At 49.7% G+C, this 24,750-nt stretch overlaps 1 protein-coding gene across 1 annotated transcript in view; it reads right to left on the bottom strand.

Moving 5' to 3' along the window:
* RALGAPA2 (Ral GTPase activating protein catalytic subunit alpha 2) overlaps positions 1 to 24,750 on the bottom strand; it is a gene marked incomplete at its 3' end in the record, with an annotated part of 116,770 nt that overhangs the window by 28,425 nt on the left and 63,595 nt on the right. The window contains exons 36-38 of the mRNA XM_080615981.1: positions 23,594 to 23,749; positions 16,281 to 16,439; positions 11,326 to 11,453 (exon numbers count right to left, since the gene is read on the bottom strand). Of these exons, the coding sequence (XP_080472107.1) occupies positions 11,326 to 11,453; positions 16,281 to 16,439; positions 23,594 to 23,749 (443 nt within the window). The remainder of the gene's footprint in view (positions 1 to 11,325; positions 11,454 to 16,280; positions 16,440 to 23,593; positions 23,750 to 24,750) is intronic.

Raw genomic sequence — 24,750 nt, 5'->3', positions numbered from 1 at the left:
TCCACATTTATGTCCCCAACCCAATAAAAAAGTCCTCAGTGACGGGATGGCTTTAGAAGCTTTTCAAGTGTGCGTAGAGGGAAAACCTTTCCTCCTTAAAGAATGATGTAGGACTGTGGTGCTACCCATTACAGCAGGGTATGAGATACACAGAACCAGTCAGGTTGGTGGGATGCCAGGAGGTGACTGGATCTCACAGCACAGTCAACGCTTAATTCAGTTCAGTTTTACTAGAGAGACAAAGTGATAAAGAAAACTCAAAGCTAAACCCAATCCCCTTTCTCTTGTTCAGAAAATGATTTCTTAACTTTTGAAGGAGAGACTGCAGCGTGTGTGGTTCATAGAAAACACGCACTGAGCTCAGGTTTTCTTTAAAGGACAAAGCAGAGGAGTTTGAAACCCACTGTGAATCTGTCCTGGTGATTACACACTGGTGCTGATGGTCGCTGGGTGATGTGTACCTCCAGCCTTCCCACCAGCCAGGGAGAGGCAGAAGCAGGGTCTGGGGCACAGGAACTGCCTCACTGGATGGACACTGCTGTTACCGAGGCCAGCCCCAGCGTTTGGCCGTGGTGAGGACATGGTGGAGACCCCACAGCAGAGTCACCAGCGCTCTCACACCTCCCCTAGCGAAGGTTTCCCGAGGCCAGCACCCCTCCTGGAGCCCACCCCGCGGGAGCACCACGCGGTGCCCGGAGCTCCTGTCCGAGGGGCTCGGGAGCAGGCAGGTCCCTTTGTTCCTGTGCCCGGCGGAGGCCGCTCCCCTCGGCTCCCACCTCCCCGGTGCTCTTTGTGCCGTCCCGCGGCGGCAGCCCCAGCTCCTCGCTCTGCGCCGAGGGGGCTCCTCAGGAGCTGCACGGTTCCCCCCGCGCAGCCCCCCCCGGGTTCCGCGGTGTAACGCGACCATTGCACCGCCACAATTAAGACGCGGCCTTTTCATGTAAACGACTCGGGGTAATTCCCCTTGATTTTGTCAGAACGGAGGCACGATCGCTGCTCGCTGCGCACAAAGGAACTGGGCTGGGGGCAGGAGCCGGCTTCAGCGGCACCAGCAGCTCCCTCTAGTTGGAAAGCGAATTATTTCTCTCCCCGAAGAGCCAGCACAGAGGGAAGAGCCCGGTACCACAACCTGCTTCCAGTAAGCGGCTTGGTAATTCGTGCTGGAACACATGAGCACCGCGCATCCACTCGCTACATTCTTTGATTCACTCTTACATTAAAATAACTTTTTATTTTCTATGCTGACTCCTTTTTGTAAAACGTAACTACCAAAAAATTAACGATTGCCAACATTCGGCAAGGAACCTGCTTTGGAACAAAAAACCTGACCATGTGGTAGAACAGGGACCTGAAAACCGGGCTTTACTGAAATTTAAAACAAGCGTCAGAACTCGCATATGCTTTAAATAAATATAGGGTTTCATATATTGATCCCGAAGCCACCGCCTTGCGTTTCCAAGGCTTTGAAACTAAAGAAGAGGCTCTTTAGCCTGAGGGGTTAAAAGTGTGGGTGTGGAAGTGGGCTTTTGTTGGAAAAATTAGCAATGCTATGAGTCATTGTGCATTAGGGCAGAATAGTTTTGCATCTTGTATGAATCCAGACACCATATGCCATGCGAGGGCCCTGCTACTTTATGCAGTGCCGCGGCTGCCGGCGGCCACGTGGGCATCCCCAGCGGAAGGCCGTCTGCGGCGGTGGGCCGCGGCGCTCCGGCCACGGCGGGAGCAGCAGGGACAGCTGGTAAGCCCGAGCCGCCCGGCCGCCAGCATGGTAATGAGCCGCGGGGAGCACAAAGCAGCGCCCAGGGACGGGCCGGCACCGGCGCTGCTGCTCGGGACCGCGCGCCCCGCGGGGGCTCCGCGGCGCCGGGACGCCCGCGCGCTTTGTGCCCGTGCAGCGGCAGCAGCGCCCGCGCAGGGAGCCCCGGGTCCCGGTTTTGCTTTCCCGTTTGTGACAAACACGGAGCAAAACCAACAGGAGGCCGGGATGGACGCGGCTTGGAGCAAGCTGCTCCAGTGGAAGGCGTCCCTGCCCTTGGCAGGGGTTGGAACTGGATGAGCTTTGAGGTCCTTTCCCACCCAAACCACTCTGGGATTCCGTGAGCCCAGGAAATCCAAGTGCAAGTGAGCATTCAGAAGCACGTTTCCAAAAGATAAAGCAGGTTTTAGCTACACAAATCCCTTCCGAGTTATTAGGGGTGGAACAGCAAAACTTACTTTGAAAAGACAAAGAATGCAAACCCCTTTAATTTGCCTGGTGTGTGAGTGAAAACAAGACAAAACCAAACACCAAAATCCAACCCAAACCACCAAAATACCCCATAACATTCAATGAAGTACTTGGTAGCAACCGCCTGTATCAGTTTTGCTTCTGACAAGCTCTAAGGAGAGCCCTCATTAAACATAAGTTCGAGGTTCTTTGTCCAATACAACAAAAAACATAAACATCCCTCAATAGCCATTTGCAGCTCTGTGTATCCTACCAGAAGAGAGCTGGAGCTTGAGTTCACGTCTTACTACAAAAAGTATGTTCACTGGTTAGCTGTAAACAACCCCGTGCACCACGCTGTGTACTGGGTATGCACTGTGATCACCCTCAGCTTGACCACAGGGTAGGTACCATGAGCAACACCCCAGGCACAGCTGAGGGCCCAGCTGATGTAAAAATGTGGCCAGTGTCAGGGTGCTGTAAGCGCCCTGTTGGGGCACCCCATGAACACTCCCAGCAATGGGCCTCAGGATCCCCACATTTCCCTCTGCCCCATGGCTGTGGTGCTGGTCAGCCTGGCAGAGAAACCCACTGCGTTCTGCGTGTGAACGTATAAACAACTGCACTGTGCTGCTGCAGATTTAAGCTGGAGGAACGTTTCTCCCAGCAGCCTTTAGAGCAGCCGTGGTGCAGGAGCCCTTCCACACCACTCCCGCTGGATTCAGAGCTAGGACACAGTTTAAAGCAGCACTTAAATTAACTCCCCCCCCCATCTCCTGCAGAAGTATTCATGCACAAATGAAATATCACTGATGAAGAAATGGAATAAAGAAGCCAAGTGTCTCAATCAAAGCCGCTGCTTATGCTTTATGCGCTTTGTGCCTTTTTCAGCAAGATCGTCACTTTCCAGACTTCGGGAAGGGCAGAAGAGGCATGGCTGTGTATGCAGGAGCCTTGTTTCAATTACTGCATGTATACATCATCTAACAAATCCAAAGTGGAGTTTCTTGGGATTTGTTTGTTTGTTTCCCTATTTCTGACACATAGCACACAGTGAATTCACTTTTCATTTAAACCCCATTACATTCACTATGTCACTTAACCAGTGCAAGTGCCCATTACATTACTTAGCAAAAAAAATCCTGTACAGCTGCTGGGTGCATTTACCCTCACTGTGGAGCACAGTCGCTGCAGAGATCACCATCAGGAGGGGCGGCAGGTTCAAACTGCTACAGAACTAGCTTGGGACTTCCTCAGCAGCCCTCAGTGATCTCTACAGCTTGCAGCCGTGGAGAAGAACAATGAGTCCTGCCCCTTGTTACGGCAGAAAAATGAACTGGAGTGTGAACGTGCAAACCTGGCACTGCCTCCTGAGCCTGCAGTGAAGTGGTGACGCTGCCCGGGTGTTCACAGCAACATGCACACAACATGTACACATATGAACAACGTACGCATGAAACTACAGAAGCTCAAAGCCACCATGTCCCTGCATCACACAGCAGCGTGTGAAATCCAAGCTGCGGAAGCCAGACGTACTCCCGGTACATTCACAAGCGGGATGAAGTGGATCTCTCTGCCAGTCCATGAAGAGCACTATGAATAACAGCTGAAGAGCCACCTCCACAGCGCCGTGTAATGCCACCTAAAAGCTTCTCCTCGCATGACTTGGTACAGGCTGGAGCAGATTAGAGGCATCGATCGCTGCCCGCAGAAAGTGCTCGCTGCGAGGAGAGAAGCGCGCGGCCATCGACCGTGCCGGCAGGATGCTGCACCGTGAGGGGCAGTGCTGCTGCCTGTGCTCAGCCCGCAGAGCCCCACACGCTGCTCCCAGACCCAGACCCTCTGTGAGGGCTGGTTACAGCGGCCGCTGGAGAGGAACCCGCTGCTCCCCGCAGACAGACGCAGACCCCCCCCAGCCAGAGCCCAGCGCTCCGCAGAGAACGGTCAGATGCGGTGTCACATAAATTGTCACAGCTCCTGTGACACGTGCTTTACAATTTCATAGTAATTTCTGACAGCATTATAGAGCCTGGGGGCATGACTTCTTTGGGTGAAGCCAAGGGACAAATTGGGAAGCCTTCTCTAAAGAGAGGACCAGGCTTTCTGCTTCATGTTCATGGCACAATCACACACGCCTTTATCACCAGGGCAGAGCCCCAGAAGCAAGTTCACATTTGGAAAGGTTCACAAAATGTCTTTTCAGGCACCTGACATGACATGCTCCTACAGAATATGTGATGGCCACTCAGGTCACACAGCGAAGTCCATCACAGCACAGATCTTTCTTCTTCAGTCCCTGGTAAAGCAGGTGAGCAGATCAGCCGCTCTGCATTCCAGGAATCAGAAACTGTCTTAAAGGGAATGAATTACAAAAATAAAATATCAAAGTTTATGTTCTTTGCTTAATCTCCTTGACCGCAGGCATGAGAACCTGAGAGATGTGTCAATACCTGCATGCAATGTAATGAATTCCATTTACACATGCCTTTTTCTGTTATGGTGGCTTGATTTTCTCCGATGAACCCCGTGCCTGGTGTTGTTAAGCAGCCAGACCATATTCCTTACAGCAGGTAGGACTTCCAGAGTTATTCAGGTACCAGTTTGCTCCTCCAAAGGAAGAGCTGTGATTTCTTCAGGCCCACAAACAGGATTGCAAGTTGTAAGCGGGAAAATGGTGACATCCAGTGCTCACACACTACTCAACGCATAGTTTATGCGCATCCTCAGTGTGCCCTTTTTGTTTGTTCAATGCATGGACACTGTCAGTGTTTAGTGCACGGGGGCATTACCTTGCAGCAAGTACTATGAACACCCACAGGCAATTCAAAAGCAACTTAACTCTTTTACCTTCAGGTTTTGTCTTTGAATGAACAAGAAGTACACAACAACTTTGGGAACACCACAACCTGCCACAGTGGCAATTTCATTCTTCTACGAGGTCAGCCCTTCTATAATTCTGTTTAAGTTAATGATAAAGGCAGAAGCAGCACAGCTTATACGAGAGGCCTGTTGGGGTAACAGCTCCGGAACAGTTGCAGTGACACCTGAAATGGGCAGTTCTGAGGGCAAAGCCAGCAGCTGACAGCCAGAAGCCCGCGGGGGCTCACTCACCAGCTACCACCTTCCCCTGCAGAGAAAGGTGCTGCACTCGAATCCAGGAACTGTAGAAGAGCATCGGAAATACACAGGAACCAGCAGGCAGGATAAGAACAACAACCCCTTTTTTAGCATAGGAACAAACCAATTTATCCTGAGATTGCTTAAAAAGGTAATTCATGATAAGCATGTCAGTTCTCAATAAGCCCCAACAGGAACTAACTCCCTATTTACTCATGCACAGCGAGATCCGAGTAGCTTAAATTGCTAAGAAAATAACCCAGAGACTGTGAGAATTCAACAAAGGCCCCAGGGAAGCAACCAGTGCTCGCAGGGACATCTCCCACCCTCTGCCAGGCTGCTCACAAGAGCTGGGGGAACATCTCATGTGTCAGAGAATCTCTGCTGCTCTGAATTCACTCAGTGAGGCCAGGGAGCACCAAGTCCAGCAGCTGTTTGCAGTGGTGGAGGGAAAACCAGGGGTAAGATACCGCAAATAACAAAAACAATCTTTCAGTTAAAACCAGGCTTTTCCCAGTGGAAGAGCGGGAACACAGACACAGACATCTGCAGAACATGGGGCCGCTTCCCCAGCCTCACAGACCATGACAGCCATTCACCCAAGCTCCCTCTTCACTGCTGTGGGCTCTTTCCTCTCCAGTCACAAAGCAAGGAAAAGGCTCAGAAAGCACTGCTGCTCCTCACACTTAGAGGGTTTTCACACCAAACCTGGCCTGGCACAGCCCTCCAGCAGCGCAGCCCGCACAACGCCTGCCCTGCCTGTGAAGAGCGTTTTGCACTACCAGGGTTTTAAGAAAAGAAAAAAAAGCTGATAAACGATGTAGGAATCGGGGATGCTCACTTTGCTGTTAGCGAAACAGGTCAGATGGGAAAGCAGCAGCATCCTGGTTGTAGAATTTCATGAGTAAACCTGAGACCAACGTACAGATCTCTGAACAATGGGCGTCAAGGAGCAAGGAAACCGCTCCATCTGAAAGACAATCTGGACTCCGGATAGTCAAAGTTGCAATTCCCTGTGCACTCCAAGGGGATGTTTTTGCTCAGGCATCGCTATCCCCAGAGCCCAAAGTCTTTTTGGCAACAGACACTGAATCCTGGCCCAAGCAAAGCGCCTGGTAACTGCAGACTCAGCTATGTTCCTGTGTCCGGAGCACCTGAGCTTAGGAACTGTGGGCTGGAACAGCAGCTGTGCATCAGACCCAGAATAAAGACCTGAATACAGACCCCATTCTCTCCTCCAGTATTTGTCTTTGCAGCCAAGACCAGTCCCCAGAGAGGTGCAGCTCAGAGCAACGGGGGCTCCATCATGCGCCAGTGTTCAAGCTCCCTTTCCAGCACACAACTGGTTTGGTATCAGCTGGAAGGGAGCACAAAGGGGCAGTTCTGTGTCAGCACTGCCCCCATGCTTTGGAATACTCACTATTCCTGGAACCAGAACAGGCCCCTCCTTCAGGTGTCCTGCTCACACCGGCTACAACTCGCACCAGACAACCAATGTGCTGGGTTTCATCCTGCTCTGGAAATTGTGGTGCTCTTAAATACTGACCATCAGCCACCGCTGCTTTAACTGGCCTTGATTCAGAGCAACTTCATTTCTGATTTAGTCATTATTTCTCTGTGAGATTTGTTGTTCCTTCCTTTCTCCAGCACATAGAGAGGTGGTTTAAATGATCCCCCCAAAACTGGCATAAACATATGCATTTTTATACCATAATTTTAGGAATTTTAAAAATTATTATTTAGGAAGCATAAATATTATTCTTCCTTGGTCTGACATAATTTAAGCCACCTCGTTGTTCAAGATTTCTGTAAATACACAGCCACGTTTAAAACAAACCTCCTGCCTGAGGAGCTGGGCTGCTGGGGCTGCTGGGGTGCTGAGGCACCATCACCCCACACTCAACAGCTCCTGAAGGATGCGGAGAGCACCCACCAGAGGGTCTCAATCCTCAGTGCTCCAGGGATGAAACACCCCTGGACACCATCGGTTTGAGCACACACTCGCGTCTGACCACCACGGCCACGCACACCCTGCAGAGCGACAGCCAGGACCGGGCTCCAGCCGTGCAAGGGACAACTGAGCTCTGTGATGCCTACCCTGGGTTTTGCCATGTGGTGTGTACAAAGAGACAGTGGCTTTAAGCTCAAGTTTAAGTCTGGTTAATTACTTTGTGAGGAGTGTTTCTCTCGCCCTAATGAATTCCTTAAACAGCAGCAGTTCCATAAACACAAGAACATCCTCTGAGGTCTGCCAGAGTTCCCTGCCTCATTTCCAAGCAGATTTCCAACCGAGAAACGTATCTGGGTACAACAGAGGAGTTTGTGTCATGATGACCAAGCGATGACGGCGCAGCGCGAGGTGCTCAGAGGCTCTGCGGGCCTGGTCCCCATGGAAACCGGGCTCAGATTTTGTCCTCCCCTGGCTGGAGCACGGGGACTCGGGGGCCTTTTGTGCCTCATGAGATTTCTTCCACAACCTTCCAGCAACAGACCCCACCGCTTCCTCCTGACTCCCTCCTAATTGAGATGCAAATGACTCTCCGTGGCTGATTACACTTCCCTTACAGCCCCTGACAAGTGCAGCTGGAGCCGGAGTTACAGACTTCAACAAGTGACTTCAGCTGCCACTGCTGGTGAGGGGCTGCCTGGCTGCGGCACGCGACCCCGTGGGCACCACTACCCACTGGCACTGTGTCCCACAGACACTGCATCCCATGGGCACTGCTCCCCATCGGCACAGCATCCCATGGACACTGCATCCCATGGGCACCGCTCCCCATCGGCACAGCATCCCATGGACACTGCATCCCATGGGCACTGCTCCCCATCGGCACAGCGTCCCACAGACACTGCATCCCATGGGCACTGCTCCCCATCAGCACAGCATCCCACGGACACTGCATCCCATGGGCACTGCTCCCCATCGGCACAGCGTCCCACAGACACTGCATCCCATGGGCACTGCTCCCCATCAGCACAGCATCCCACGGACACTGCATCCCATGGGCACTGCTCCCCATCGGCACAGCATCCCATGGACACTGCATCCCATGGGCACCGCTCCCCATCGGCACAGCGTCCCACAGACACTGCATCCCATGGGCACTGCTCCCCATCAGCACAGCATCCCACGGACACTGCATCCCATGGGCACTGCTCCCCATCGGCACAGCATCCCACGGACACTGCATCCCATGGGCACTGCTCCCCATCGGCACAGCATCCCATGGACACTGCATCCCATGGGCACTGCTCCCCATCGGCACAGCATGCCATGGACACTGCATCCCATGGACACCGCTCCCCATCGGCACAGCATGCCATGGACACTGCATCCCATGGGCACTGCTCCCCATCGGCACTGCATCCCATGGACACTGCTCCCCATTGGCACAGCATCCCACGGACACTGCATCCCATGGGTATCACTCCCTGTCGGCACAGCATCCCATGGACACTGCATCCCATGGGCACTGCTCCCCGTTGGCACGGCATCCCATGGACACTGCATCCAATGGGCACTGCTCCCCATTGGCACAGCATCCCATGGGGGCTGCTCCCCATGGGCACCGCTCCCCATGGGCGCTGCACCCCATAGACACCACTCTCCATGGGCGCTGCACCCCATGGACACCGCTCTCCACTGGCATCGCATCCAGTGGGCACTGCTCCCCATGGGCACCACTCCCCATGGGCACTGCATCCCATCGGCACTGCATCCCATCGGCACTGCTTTGCATGAGCACTGCTCCCTATGGGCACAGCCCAACTCCTTCCTGAGCCCCCCACATCCTGGGGTCAGGGTGGGGGCTCTGCCTGGGGGGGAGTCAGGTCCTCACAGATGCTCTGCACCAGCCACTGCTCCAACAACAGGAGCCCATCGCCATGGAACCACTGATGCCGGATGGAGCGTCCAGTCCATTTCTGACCACGCTGGAATCAACGTTTTCAGTTACTAACTCTTATTCTATGGGTGCTGACTTTAACACGGCCCATGTGAGGAACACCAGTGGCAGACCCCTCCTCAGCTCTGCCCTACACAAGCTGTTCTGCACTCACATGAACCACGGTGTTGTGGCCGATGCGCTGTCAACCCTCACCCCTCACTTTGCCAGGATTACTGACTTCTGTTTCTCCCTCCTGTTATTATTTCACCTTTTGAGTTATTTTCATCTCCAGATAATACCATCTCTCATGAAAATAGCATGATTATTTCATCATCATGAAAGTAACATCTCTCAGTCTGACAGTTACTAAACTCTTTCACTTACTGTTTAAATCCTCCTGTTCCAGTAGCAGCCAGCAGAGCCATTCCCTGTGTGTGCACCCTGCAGGAGCTACAAAACCCCATTACTGCATGGGACAGGTCCACACACCACCTTACACATGTATACACCTACACCCCAGCTTGTGGCTCACTAAGGATTTCAGTATAGCTAAAGGTGTTATCTATAGCAGCAGTCACGGAAAGCTTTCTCTCCCACTGAAGCATCATCCTGACGGGATCATCCCACCACGTTCTCCCTGCCCAGTGTCAGAGGTTCCTCAATCCACTTTCATCTATCAAACAGACAAGTGGCAGTTGATTCACTGCAGATACCGTTGATGCGAAAGCAGGCACAAGAAAGGAAGAAAAGAATCCGGGGACAGATGCTGCTCCAGCAAGCCCTCACACATATGCCGGGAAGGGGCATGTGCTATCATGTTCCTGCTGCTCATGTTCCCTTGGGGACGAGGGGGACCCAGAGAGGCCTGGCTGGAAGCAGGAGCACGGCAGGATGCTGAAAGTCAAAAGGAAGAGCAGGAGTGGGAATCGGAGGACTCCAGCCGGGGTGAGGTGCTGGGATAGCAGCAGGGTCTCTGTTACTCACATTAACTTTACTGCAGAGCTATTTTATTGCTGTACATTGGCTACAGGAGCGGACGGGTGAAGCTCAATTCTGCACAGAAGCACTTTGGTAATTACCTAGAGCTCTCCCAAAACCACCCCAGAAAACTCAGCAAGGTTCGTATCTGCTCAGAGCCAGCGGCACAGGCAACAACCACATCTTCGCTTTAAACCAGGTCACAGCCACGTTCATACCATACAAACTCATTTAACCACAATGCTGCTTCTCATTGCTGTCGGCTTCTGCAGAGTGCACTGGAGAGAATTTAGCCTTTAAATAAACAAAACAGTATTTTGTGGATATTTGTGTTTAAAAATGTCCCAAACTGATCAATGTTCTCTCAAAGGTCAAAACGTTTCATTTACAAACTCCTTCTCAATGTCACATGGTTATAGAAATACTCAGATCAAAAGCTCCCCAAAGCAAATGAAGTGCAGTGAGTGCTGGTCCCAAGATAAGAGACGTGATCACAAAACAAGCTATAAAATGTTTCTGGCATTATTACGGCATCATAAGAAAATCCCAGGGTAGGTGAAACCCAGCAGCAATGCTGTCAATTGGAACAGAACACAGGAATGTCTGTGCTCCCAGCCCTGCAGCAGGGCACCACACCTGAGAGTTACCTTCCAGCACCTCAGAGAAGAGAGGTTCTGAAAATGCCCCAATACAGATGTGGCTGGAATGAAACTGGAATTTGGGAATGGAAACATCTGTATCTGAGGCCAAATCCCACCCATCTTAGTAACGGAACAAGTCCAAGTGAAGAATTTTGGACCACTTCTTTGAGTAAGACAAGAACAGGACCAAGCTCTGTGTATAACCCAATATATATAACCCAATATATAACCCAATAGACACAGTAGGAAACTTCTGTTAGTGAGAAAGAAAACTGAGTAGTGTTGTTACTTACAGTTCAAAGAGTCAGCGTTATGCCCAAGCCAGCCGCCATCAGACTGAAGCTGCTGGAGAGCACTGCTGTCACGTTATGATCTTATGAAGACCTTTCCCAGTAAACTCCAATGGAAGGCTGTCGTCCCAGCTTACCTCTCTGCAGAGCAGCATTCAAGTATGCGCCCTGCCAAGGAGCCCTGCCCCTGGAGCAAAGGATACAAGCTCTGGTAGAGCGGGATGAGGGACTTGACGGCCCTGCTGGCATTGATGCACGTGGCACAGATGAGGCTCGGCAGCAGCTTCGCGGTCACGATGGCTCCGTCGAAGAGAGGACCAAAGAATGGCACCTGTGCACCCAAGCAGAAACAGCACGTGTGAGGCTGAGGTTCGTGCAGAGCACGGGAGCAGCTCCCACAGTCACGCACAGGAGCAATGTGCCAAAAGCCGTGTCCCCCTCTATGACCAGGGTGTTATTCTGCCATAAACTGGTACGACCACGTTGTGGAAACCAGCGCCCCTGAGGGGCAGGGCTGGGACAGGCACAAGCACCTCGAGGTGCTGAACCCTGCTCCTGCAGCGTCACCTCCAGAGGAACCCCCAGGGCCCGGTGCTGGCACGCAGCTCCTCACACAAAGGCTGTATGAGGTTAGAGAGATGCTGTATGAAAGCGAAAGGTGCCCAGAATTGCATACGTGTAACAGGCTCTGCCGTGTCAAACCCAGGAAATACTGATGTTTAAATACATCTTCGTGTTTCCAAGCAAACTCCTTCCCCTTCCACAACAAAACCAACCCCAACCCCCAGCCCAAGCCCCAGACAGAAGCCAGCAGCAATTATCAATATTTAAGCTATGGATTTTTTCCATCTGTACAGGGGCTTATCACGTAAATAAATACCCTCCATTATTCTTCTGCAACTGCTCGTGGGTGACTGTGACAGTCATTCAATAACAGGACAAAGGGAATAATATAAATCCCCTGCATCTAGGGAATTCCTCTAATTAGAAGTGGCAATGAATTACAGAAGAAATTTGGTTTTAATCTAACATCTGCAAATGACAGCTGTCTTTCCAGCACAGTTATTCTGTCATTCCGTTACTTAAAGAGTTACCCGCCCCCAAAAACCAGGTTAGTGTAAAATGTGTCCATAGTGGCTTTGCCTTTGTTTTTTGATGCTGGCATTCCCACCTTGGCGGTTGGAAAGAAAGGGGCCAGGGAGGAATTCTATGCCACCAAAGAGAGATGTTCCAGAGCATCAAGTCTCTCCTTTTTGAGCAGTAACATTCCCTAGTGGCACTCTTAACACATATTGTGTTCACAGGATTGATAAAAGGAGAAAACTTGTAAACCTGCATTTGCATGGAAGTACAGATAAGGAGGTTAAGTACCGACTGGTATTAAAATGACACCAGCTCGCAGCTACCAGACACTTAGAGCAGATGAGCACTTCCACACGGAGGGAACGCACCATCGGGCTTTCTGATGAGCCAGGTTTGCTCCCAGGACTTTGCTCCAGGGTTTCAAACCCAGCTGCAGCCCAGGGATGGGGTGGATTTTGTTAACACCATGTTACACAGTTTGTACACGCTCAGTGCAGACAATCTGTGTGTGTATGAATACATACATGTACATAAGCTCACATTTAAAACCATTTCAGCGGCTCTCTCCAGTAAATTTATCAAAACCACCTCCGATCTGTCTGACAGTTTAAAACTAAGTTAAATAATTGCTTCCTCTGAAAGTTTAAAAGTCAAACTCCAGTAAGTCATAATTTACACTTCCCTTAATCAGAAGAGGAGGCTAAGTCAGGCTGAACCCTAAATCCAGAGAGCTTTCCTGAGCATCCCTGACCAGGGTGCAGAGATACGAGTGTGGTGGGAGCGCTGGAAGGTGACTTCCCGGCATGGGGACACAGGCTTTTCCAGCATGTTCCGAACACTCAAACAGATTTACTTCAGGAACCATCCCGTGGGCATCTGTTTTGTCCGAAGTTCCCAGCACTTCACGAGGAGCTCAGCCTACTCTGGCAGATGGAAAAGAGAATACTGCAAGGGCTGGAAGGGACTTTGTGTGGCGGGCACTGGTTTTCCACTGGCAGGTGAAGCTCAGCGCAGCTGCAACCAGGAGCTGGGTTTGCCAGTGGGATGCCAGCTCTGGGATGTGTGGCTGACCCTGGGGACTGCCCGGCCTGGCAGGAGCAGCACAGGCAGGCACAGTGCAGGCAGGAACAGCCGTGCAGGAGCAGGGAAGGCAGGAAGAGCAGTGCAGGCAGGGAGAAGCAGCGCAGGCAGGAGCAGGGAAGGCAGAAGCAGCAGCACAGGCAGCAGCAGCACAGGCAGCAGCGCAGGGAGAAGCAGGGAAGGCAGGAGCAGTGCAGGCAGCAGCAGCAATGCAGGCAGCAGCAGCAGCACAGGCAGAAGGAGCAGCACAGGCAGAAGGAGCAGCACAGGCAGAAGGAGCAGCAGTAGCTCATACAGGGAGCAGCAGTGCAGGCAGGAGCAGCACAGGCAGGCAGCAGTAGTGCAGGCAGGCGCAGTAGCGCAGGCAGGAGCAGTGCAGGCAGGAGCAGTGCAGCAGAGAGCAGCAAAGGCAGGCAGCACCAGTGCAGGCAGGCAGGAGCAGCAGTGCAGGCAGCAGCAGTTCAGGCAGGAAGCAGCAGCAGCACAGGCAGGGAGCAGTGCAGGCAGGAGCAGCAGCACAGGCAGCAGCAGCGCAGGCAGGAGCAGCGCAGGCAGGAGCAGAGCAGGCAGGAGCAGAGCAGGCAGGGAGCAGTGCAGGCAGGAGCAGCAGCGCAGGCAGCGGCACAGCCGGACCATACACCCTCCCTGACACAAAGCAGGGCATTATTCATTCCGAGCAGCCCCAGCGGCCACACTCAGGGTCATTAAAGTCAATGGGAGTCGCGTATCGTCAGCTTCCATCTGTACAGGGGCTGGAGGGGGACCCCGGCACAGGGACGCTTCCCTGGCTCAGCGCTCTCCGTGGGTCGGAATCAAACACCCACTGGAGGAAAACGGTGCTTTGAGTGGTTACAAACCCACATTTGGCTTTGACAGGACTCAATGAAAAGAGAGGGAAGGGAAACGTCCCCTTCCTCGAGCACCCAAATGTCAGCGCGGGTTCTCCACGAGGCAAAAATTAATATTCAGCCCCTTGCAAACACCTGCTTCATTACAACCTCCCGGAGAAAAATCCCCATTTCCGCTGCCCGCAGTAAAAGTAGGCAAGGTTAAATAAACCTTTTGAGCACAAAGGCTGCCCCTCTCCAGCGAGCAGCACTAGTTAAAGGAGTGGGGAATGGGGAAATTATTGTACCAAATGGCTGAGAATTAATCTCTGCTGACTAGCTGCAATCTAACGAGGCATCTGTGTCCCAGGGAACCCGCAGCATGTCCCTGGCGGTATGTGCCGCGTGTAGAGTCTGCCTGGCATTCTTTGTCCCCTTTTGCAGGCAGCTTTTCGTCTCATTGTTCAGAATATCCTCATGCATCTGTGACGCGTGGAATGCATTCACACTAACAGACTTACTATTGTCTTCCCCCAGCAGCTTTGTCGGGCAAAGACTGCATCCCGGCTCCTGATAATTATATTGCTTAATTAATCAAGACAAAAAAAATTTGCAAATCATTGCCCGGTTGCCAAGCAGGGAGATAAAAAATGAAAACAATACAAGCTGAGGCAATATAACAAAAGTAACAGCTATCTGATCAGAAATTCTTCTATAATGAAGCTATTAATGCTAAATCGGTTAATGTTAACATTGCTCCAGGTGTCTCTGCTTAGATGCAAACAAAAAGGCTAACATTATGTATATAAAAGGCCAAATGTTGCCATGGATTCTGTAACCTGATAGAGAGGACAGCCTTTTCATTTGATTAGGGAATGCAATTTAAATACCAGGGACCGAAGCCAAACAACAGACATTTCTCTCTGCAAGCCTCTCTCATTCACCCTGGGGTCAGTGGCTGGTGAACAAAAGGTCAGCCACACTTGCCCTGGAAATGTCTGGATTAATTTTATTACATTGTAATGGTTTGTACTTTAAATGTAGGGATAACACTAAATTTCCAGTTAGCTATTCTTCTCTCTGCCCGGTGGGTGTTTTTGACTAATATGGAAGATGACATGGCTTTTCTCCACTGCTCCCCAGAATTACCGAGCGCGTTCGTAACGCCAAGTCCTGATGTTCTTGATGGAACACAAAAAGCTAAAACTCCCCAAAAGTACATTGCAGAGCTCAAACTCAAGTGTAGGGAAAGCCCCACTATTTCAATATAGAAACCATTTTCAAGTTTGAAACATGCACTGGCAAACCACTGGCTGTTAATACATGATAACTCCATCAATATATAATATAATCTAATATATAATATCAATAGATAACAACTCCATCATTCACAACCCAAAAAATACCAGCTGGTAAATACATACCTGATGTAGGCATTTATCCACAGCTGGTTATTCTCTTGAATAATATTGTCCCTCATATAAAGGAAATGGGATTGATCACACTGATTGCTTTCATAAAGCATATTTTATATACATTTTTGCATCCAGAATGTACCAGACAAGCATTAAAGTAGCTTTTTTTCTCTATATATGGACAGATGCACCTACACACCCAACATTTGGCAAAGAAAAAAGTTCATTCTTTCCAAAATGTGTCTAAAATGTGGCTGCATTAACAATTATTTGAACAGAAAACACCAAATCTGATGTAAGGATACCCAGTATCTGCATCGTCCCACTGAGTCAGATTGTGAGGTTACACATGGTACCACACGTACAGCAGTAACCAAGCTGTATGGGGTGAACTCAGAGCAAATAAGGAACTTATGTCTTGATTATTTTGCTGTTATTGCCTCATAGTGGAAATTCACAATGACTTTAAGCACTGTTCTTATTGTACAATAGCTCCTATGGGTTGAGAATGCTGGAACATTTCTTTAAGTGCCAAGTATGACTGTAACATGAACTAGCAGCCATCTCCATCACTATTAATAATTCCAGGTTTAAGATAAAAGCTCATTGCTCAGCATACTTTTAAACTGAGATGGAGGAACTGTACTTCGTATTTGCTGGTAAAACAAACCCAAAGCACCAAGCTTTATTTAAGCAACAACTGGTCCTTTGCATAACACATAGGAGAGATGCAGTAAATCAATCAAAACATACCTCTGGTTTCTTCATTATCTCTATGAAAAACATGTGATTCTTCATGGGGTAAATAACAATTAGAACATCTCCAAAGTCTGTGGGAATAATGCCTCTGCGGTAGTTCCTGGTGTGCTCAGACCAGACGATGTGAACCTCATCATTTCCCAAGTGACGAAGCTGCAACAGCAAATTGGCTCTTTATTAATCAGAGTGATAACAACAGTTTATGAGGGGTCACGGCTTACAAATTGAATTACAATGCTCAATAGTAGAAATATTTCATTACAGAAAAAGTGAAAATATTGGTTTTGTCCAGTCGCTCATGAAAAGATGAGCTAAAGAATTTGCTCCCTTCTGAAGGCATCGCTGGTGATGGCTAATTAAGTAATTACCAAACCAACCATTAGTGTGAGATGTAAATGTGCATCACCTACAATCACTTCACATGGAAATCTGAACTACCAGAACTAACCATTACCCCACGGAACATCATAGTGCAGCCACAAGAAGGTGGCTGTCACAGAAAGATGCAATGCCTCAACCCGGGATGTCCAGAAACCCCGTCACCAACCACTATTCCTGGTTTATTACATTGCAGATAGCCCCTTGCTGGCTTTGGGAAGGACTTTTTGTTGGAAAATAGCTGGGCACCGTGAATTAGAGGTGAGTGGCAAACACTGTGGCAGTTACCTTGTTATCTGGAGCCGAGTTACATAAAATAAGGATAATGCTAAATGTGACGTAGGGAACGCATCTGAAAGCCGCGGGTCTGCTTTGTTACTGGAGGGACTGGAGGTGATCTAACAGATGGCAGCGAGTGTTTGGCAATCGTGTACAAGCCACGCACAATAGTTTCAACTGTAAGCTTTAAAGTTAAAATTTAATCCACACGCAGAATGCCAGCCCAGAGCAGAAAGAGAATTTAAGTCCCACTTACAGCTTAAAAGCACCCCCCTCCCCTCCAGACACACACAGTTCAGTGCTAGCCCCTGAACAATGTGCACAATAGCCCTGACAAAGCAGCCAAACGGGCCCAGCTCTTCACTGCCTCTGGGCGGGGGGAGGAAAGAGGAAAGGAAAAAAAAGTAGTGATTTTCCCTGGTAAATAAGGGAGCAAATCCCCACCCGCCTTGCATCAGCCCTACCCTACCAGCGAGCTCCCCCATCCACCGACTGCCTTTAGAAGTACAGCCTTCTACTGCTATACACCGGGGGAAACTGTACCCTCCCTGGGAGAGAAACATGGCAAAGCTGTGACACGTTGTGAGAATCAGGTACAGCCACCAACCTGCCCTACAGCTCATACTCTAGTGGAGTAGAATAAAGCCAAGTTTGCAGAGTGACCCAGATTCCCAGTTTAATTTAAATGAACCAGCAGACAAAGAGTGGTGTTTTACCCATCAGTGTAAATAAAAGAAATTTTTAGATCTGCCTGAAGAAAATACACACTTTTTGTCTTACAAAATCACTAAATGCTATTCCTAAAGCTTCTTCCATGTACAACCATCTACACAAGTTGCTGTTCTCAGTCATCCTCATTTCTGTGAGTCTCTTCTATTTTCTTACTTGCTCAGTAAAACAAAGCAGCACCCACACAACACCAATGCTGACAGTACCACGGTGCAGCCTGGCACACACCAACCTCAGCAGGAATTCACACGTACAACCAGACCCGGACTTCCCTTCTGTGAGCTGATGCAGCCGTGTCACCTGAAAAGCACCCAAAAGCCAGACCTGAAGTTTACTGTTAAAACCCCCGAGATCTGTGTGGCAACAACAGATTTTAGTGCGGAGGAGCCCGGAGCATGGCCAGGCTGTTCTGTCCCAGCTGAAGCCAGGCTGTGGTGTTCCATGGGAGCTGAGCGGGGAGCCAGCTGTATTCAGAGCAGGCAGCGCCTGCAGTGTACCAGGCTGTGCCCAATATTACACAGAGCTCTGGCACGGGCTTCACAACACAGAGGAAGCCCACATTTAGCAAGCTCTGCTTTAGAAAGCCCAACAAATGAACACAGAAACTGAACTCTAAAGGTGATGCAATTATCGGGTTGCATGTGGCAATTCCTGAGCTAACACAGCTCTTCCCCAAAACAACCTGTGAAGGAAAGGCTCTGCACTGCCTCACCTCTGCTTCCAGAGCAACAAACACCACATACTGCTATAAACCAGTGATCACACTTTGTCCAAACACTGCTTCAGAGACCCTTTGTACACCACAAGGAACTGTCCTGCTAACAATCAAACACTCTTCATGCTGAAGAAACCCAAAACACTTTGCACTTATCCCACATCCAAGAGAACAAAATTCAGTGAACAGAAGTCAGATCAACTGATGCTGCTGTGTTTGAGACAGGGAGCGATTTGTGGCTCAAATCTTGCCAACATCGTATGATAATAAATTCCTGCCTTTGCTACAGTCCTCATGGCAGGCTGTAACGCATTGCAAAGCTCAAACTACTGCCACTGTTTCCAAGTCACAAGTCTTTAACCCTCACATGTATAAGGTATAATGCTACAAATATGAAACTGGTATTAATAAAAATTATTTGCTCTTGAAAGGCCACTGATAAAAAGCACTGTAATAATGTTATCAGTGACAACAGCCCAGCTGCTGTTCTGCTGCCCTGCTCCCTCACAGCGAGCTGCGGGCCAGAGTCTGCGCCCTGCAGGACAGAAGCGAGCTTTGCCTGGGGGCCCGAAGCAGCGCAGAGGTGGTGTTTGGAGGCAGAGGCCCCGGCCATGTCCTCCACGAGGGGCAGGGTCAGAGGAGAAATAAAAACTATGTTAAAGAGGGTCCCACAGCAGCCAGGAAACAAGATCTGTGTTAAAGCAAAACCCAAAGAGCAGCTCAGCCGCAGGCACTCAGACTTTCCACAGTTTATTGCTGACTTGAAGGGCCCGGACAGATGTGCCAGGAAGGCAGCTCCCCAACCCGCAATTGCTCCTCGGGAGCGCGCTGGCAGCACTCGGGGTCTCAGCCGCATGTACAGGAACAAAACACGGACGTTCCCAGCTCAGGCACAGCCATGGCCAGGGCTCGCTGACCCTGCAGCGCGCAGCGCCTGCGAGCCGGTGGGTACCGCTGCTGCCGTGCGCGGCGCGGCCGCGGATGAGCTCTGCTCGGCGCCCGCTCAGCGGTAACACGGCGGGGGCAGCGCAGCCGGCTGCCGTGCCGGGAGCTCACCGAGCACTGGGAGCGCGCTGAGAGAGAGCTCCTCGGGAGGTCACCGAGCACCGGGAGCTGTCCGGTTGCTCGCCGAGCGCCGCCGGCTGCGCGGAGCGCGGCGGGGCTGCCCCCGCCCGCAGGCACGGCGCTGCTGGCGCGGCGCTGGTCACGGCACACACCTCATGGCCTGACCTCCTTTCCCCGCTAATTGCATTACACAGCCAGCTGGCTCCAGAGACGAGTCGTCTGTTTGACTGAAGAATTCCTGCTTTGGGGAAGGCACGGCTGCTACTTTTGCTAAGTACCAGTGGGGGCTGACATCCCCATTGTCTGCTGACAGCGTACGCATCCGAAAATCTAAGTTTTATTTGTAAATTAACCAAGAAACTTCCTGCCAGAACAGTGCTGCCTGGAGACTGATAATGTGTGCCTTTCATTCCCTTTCACTCTTACTGTATCACTGCCAATTTGTTTTTCTGCTGCTCGCCAGCCCTAGGCTATAAAAGCCTTGTAAGACATAAGTGCAATTATAGTCCTGGAGTCAAATGAATTGGACAAATCCAATAGCACAGCTCTGTCCCCACTTTGCAAACCCCTACAGCAGTTAGATTAGCTGCTAAAAATCGAATCTAGCTCCAGCTAACAAATTTCTGCAGCAAAGGAGCAAGAGTTCAGTATGGGGTTGCAACCAGATTTCTGAATTGAAAAGTTCTGCTATGACAATGGGGATGGAATAAAGCACTCACAACTGCTGCAGCTCGGTTTTAAGCCTTTCAGCACAATTCAGGCAGGATGCTGCTACTATGATTGATCTTCACTTTGCCACAAGACAGCCAGGTTAAAAACCAGTTCAGAGCCAATGCTGCAGAACCCCACAGCAGCAGATACCTGCTGAGTTTTGATTATTCCGCTAAGAAACATTTTTTTCAGGGCTCAGACTTATTTGGAGAGGGTTTTTTCTGCCTTTTTTTCCTTCCCCAAGTAAGCAATATAATCTGTCAGCATTTACTTCAACTAAAAGAATACAAACTGCAAATCACAACTGCACTACACAACAAGGGGCCACGCTCACCCTCAGTAGAAGTGTACTTATTCTTGTGAATTCAAACCCGCAATGAATTGTTCCTCTTGTGTGCAGTAAAGAGCCATAATAACATATTTAAGTAAAATTACTGCATCTGCTTCATTCCGCATCGCAGAGGATCCGGCCTCTGCCTCAGCTCCCGGGCCAGCAGGTGGTAAACCCTTCTGTTCTGTTCAGCCCAAGCCCGAGAGCCAGGCGCTGAGTTCCTGCTGCCTGTCTGCAGGCAAAACAAGCACAGGAGAGCCCACAGAAACAGCATCAAGATCTCAGAGATAAGGGGCTCGAGTCCCACACACTATCCATGCACAGCCCTGCCTGATAGAAGCAGGGGAAGGCAAGAAAAACGTTGTGGCCCCCATTGCATCCTGACTGGCAACATCTGATTTTCTGCTTCAGTAACAGTGTCCTCCGTGCCCACTGTGCTGTGCTCCAGCACAGCAAACACTGACATGGAGCAGGGACCGGGTGACACTGGAATCTGCCTTCCTTTGACACACTGCTATGAAAAGGGAGCATTATTGGGAAGAAGAAATAAACACGAAATGATGTTGCTGACCTGGACACACTGCCCCAACAACCTGAGGCGGGAGCCAAGCCCAGCACTCGCTGTGCAAGTAGAACTATTAAAGTGCTGGTGATGACCTGCAGAGCCGCTGTGATCTCGGCTGCATCTGATCACAATGTTAACCAGGTACTGCAGGATGCACAAGGGCAGCATGGACAGTGGGGGGAGCACATACATTTTCCTCTTGCTTCAGAGTATGTCACAGCAGGCACTTGCTTCTCCTCAAACACACGCCGGTTGTGCTCTGCACAGGCAAAGGCTGCCAAAATCAACATGGGACTTCTGTGGCCTGAGGAACTGTGCTGCTAAAGCATCGATGTAGCTGTCTTTCTATACTGCAGTACAGGGCCTCTGCAGCTAAGGTTTACAACAGAAATTTCTAGAAATGAACATGTTTATTGGGTTATATGAACCCCAGTAGGTTTAATGCTGTCTTTAGAGATGGTTTGGATATGCTCATGCTCAAAATGCTGGTCTTGAAGGCAGGCGAGTTCATCCCTCAGCGTCTTCAAAGAACTAGGAGACCTATCAATCGTCCAGAAATCTTCCAGTGCTTCTGAAGCACATCCTGCCTCCACCCTTACCTGCAGGTCTGCCAAGTTTGGTAAGAAGTCTATGCTGATTTGCACAGGAACACACACTTGCTTATGCAAGAGCTGCCACAAATCAACCAGAACTGTTCCGTGCACAAGCACAGAAGATTATTCCTTTCAAAAAGCCTTCTGGAAGTCCTCTGGTCCAGCCCACCAGCTCCTCAGGTCCATGGGATTGCTCAGAGCTTTGTCCTTCTTTACAGGACACGCAGTTTGATCCCTACAGCAGATTTTAAGTCTCAGAGCAATTACTTTGCTTGTTTTCTGTGGATAGTAGGTACTGGAGCTGGGCTGGTTTCCCAGCACTTCAAGACTTGGGGACTGGCAACTACAAACTGCTTTTGCTTTTTGTTTCTAACAAAGAAGAAATTCCCCTAAAGCCCACAGAGGGAAGACAATTAAACAGAATAACCAGACTCTCTCAATGTCTGTGTTAATCCCTAATGTGGGTGGGAATTAGGAGAACCAGTAAAATAGACTGTTTGCAATTAAACCCCATTTTTCCCCTTGTGGTAGCTCTGTCAGACTGTGCTCTCTCCTCTCCCTGGTGACGTATTACTCAACAGCGAGACAGTATTTCCACAAAACCCAGGAGCTAAGATTAGAGTAAATGAACACAATTTGAGTAGGAAGAAGGAGACATAGCAGCAGCTCCCAAACATGAGCAACTCTGCTGCAAAATAATCTGTTCCAAATATCCGTGTGGAACAGGGTAAAAATAAAGGGCTTAAATTGGAGCAAAGTAGATGCTACAAGAAATGTTCTCGTGGAGCATGGGAATATGTTGCCTAGGGAAACTGGAAAGCATTCATCACTGGAGTTTTTAACTAGCAGCTGGATAAATACTGGCCAGGAACAATAAAATACAGATGGTCCTACCTTAGTGAAGTGACAGAGACCGTACAGCCTCTTCACATGAGCCACAGCCCTACTTCTCCGTCCTGAAGTACTCAGCCTGCATTTTTCCCATAGCCATGTAAATCCACTAATATGAAGCTAATGAGCTGCATTCATGAAGAGGAACATGTCATTTTGTTGACTTTTGTCTTAAATGCCAGATAGCACAATAAGAAATGCAAGGACCTGGTTAACTCTTCAATGCTGGGTGAGGCTTCAGCTCCAGCGATCAGAAATCCCACCTTTTGATTTTGAGGAAAAACACATGTTATTTTGAAACCAAGTGGACAAATGCAATCACCCAATGACATAGTTATGGATGATTTTCAGAGCACAATAGCATCACATGGCAGACTGGATGGCTGTAGCAGCATTATTAACACACATTAACAACCTATGTAGGACAAGTTGCCAATCCTAATTAAAAAGGCAAAGATATGGTATGCACCTAAAATCTTCTTTGACTCTGAGCAGCAGTTGGCAAGCACCATAATCTCACATCACTCCTTGTTAGGGAGGACAAATGATTAAGCACTGATACCAACAAAATTTTGGGCTGGGTTCTGGCCATCTTTGAAGCAGAGTCTGCTTGTCAGAATTGTGAATAACTGGATAATGGCTTTCCATATCAGCTGGCTGCCTTCAGTACTAGGCTTGTCACTTCTCTTTCACTTCTTTTCTTCCCCGTTCCACGCTGGATGATTCATCTGTAAGGTTTTATTATGCTGCATTTGGTTGTTTTGTTCTACCAAACTACAACAGTTTTGGCAGGCAGACAACATACAAATGAAATTATTGCTAATATTATTGCTAATGGTGGCATTGAGGCTACCATGGAAATGTTAATTGTGTTTCAGAATCCAGAATTTAGATGCCATTTAATGCAGATAATGTAGCTGCAGAGCACCATGTGGCACAGCAAAGATGGCCTGTGAGGACCAAGCAGCACAATCTGCTTCCAGTTTAAACTTTGATTTAAGCACAGAGAAACTGCAGACACTGTTCTGAAATACCCAGGAAGTGATTTACCTTTTTGGTGAGTGAATCATCTGAATCTGAAGGCATTCTTGTGGACACATGGAAAATGATCTCCACGGTGGAGGTAGCATAGTAGGGTGCTGTCTGTCCTGTGCTGCCGTTGCGCTGCAGGCCACCCATGAACCCCCCGTGCGTGGACAGATCAACCTGATCCATGGAAAGGCAGAATGAGAAGGGATGTGAAGAGACTGATCAATCATCAGTACTTCTTTATATCTCAAGCCCCGGTCAATCTACCCCTTTATGATTCTGCAGCCACCCCAGAGAAAGAGAAGCCTTCCCCTATGGGTCTGTGATCTTTGCATTAGTTAGAGCTGTCTGTTGCCTATTCCTGTATCTGACCTTTACTAACAGTAACCACCTCTTAACTAGGCCCCAGTCATTATCTCCGTGGCTTTTTGCCTCCCTTCCAGCAAACACAGCCAGGAAGCAGCAGCATTGTCATGAGCAGCTGCTCTAGGGGCTGTGCAGGCTTAGCAAGCCCACTCCAAGCACACACCCTGAGAAGCAACTGAAGTGCAGAGCAAATACAAGCCACCAGGAAAGCTGCAGAACAAAGTGGACATTGGTACAAGAAGAAAAAGCTCAGAAGAAACTATTCTAGAAGATTATTTAGAAGAAATGTCCCTCTGAAGACAAGCCTGTGTCCAAAAACTTGTTTGTTTTCCCAGCTGCATCACTGAGGATGCCACCTTCCCCTGCAGACCTTGTGTCACTTAAATCCTTAAGCATGAACACAGTTACTCCCTATATCCAAAACCCAGAAGCATTCATGGCAGTCAGGTCCCTGGCACACCATTTCAACAGTGCAAACTGAACACAACTGTGTCTGCTCTTTGTAAAGCTCTCCTGTGGCTGCGTACGTGGCCTGACCATGTGGGGAGTTAAGAGGAGGTAAAATGAAGGTAAAGTCATGCTCCAGCTCTCCAAGATGCAGAAAGCAGAAGTGTCCCCTGCAGCAGCGTGGGTCCCTCAGAGACAGGGAGGATGCATTTGTGCAGGAGCAGCATGGGGATTTACAGCACTCTGCTAAGGAGGTGATCTTTTAAGTACTGCTAAACATCAGTGTGCATTAAATTTACCTTCCCCCCCCCAGCAAAGAATTACAAACCACGCAGTGATCTAAGCCCTTGGTTTCCAGTATGTAA

Source organism: Psittacula echo, assembly GCF_963264785.1.
Source record: "Psittacula echo genome assembly, chromosome: 4".
Lineage (NCBI taxonomy): Eukaryota > Metazoa > Chordata > Aves > Psittaciformes > Psittacidae > Psittacula > Psittacula echo.
This window is presented reverse-complemented; position numbering and strand designations above follow the sequence as displayed.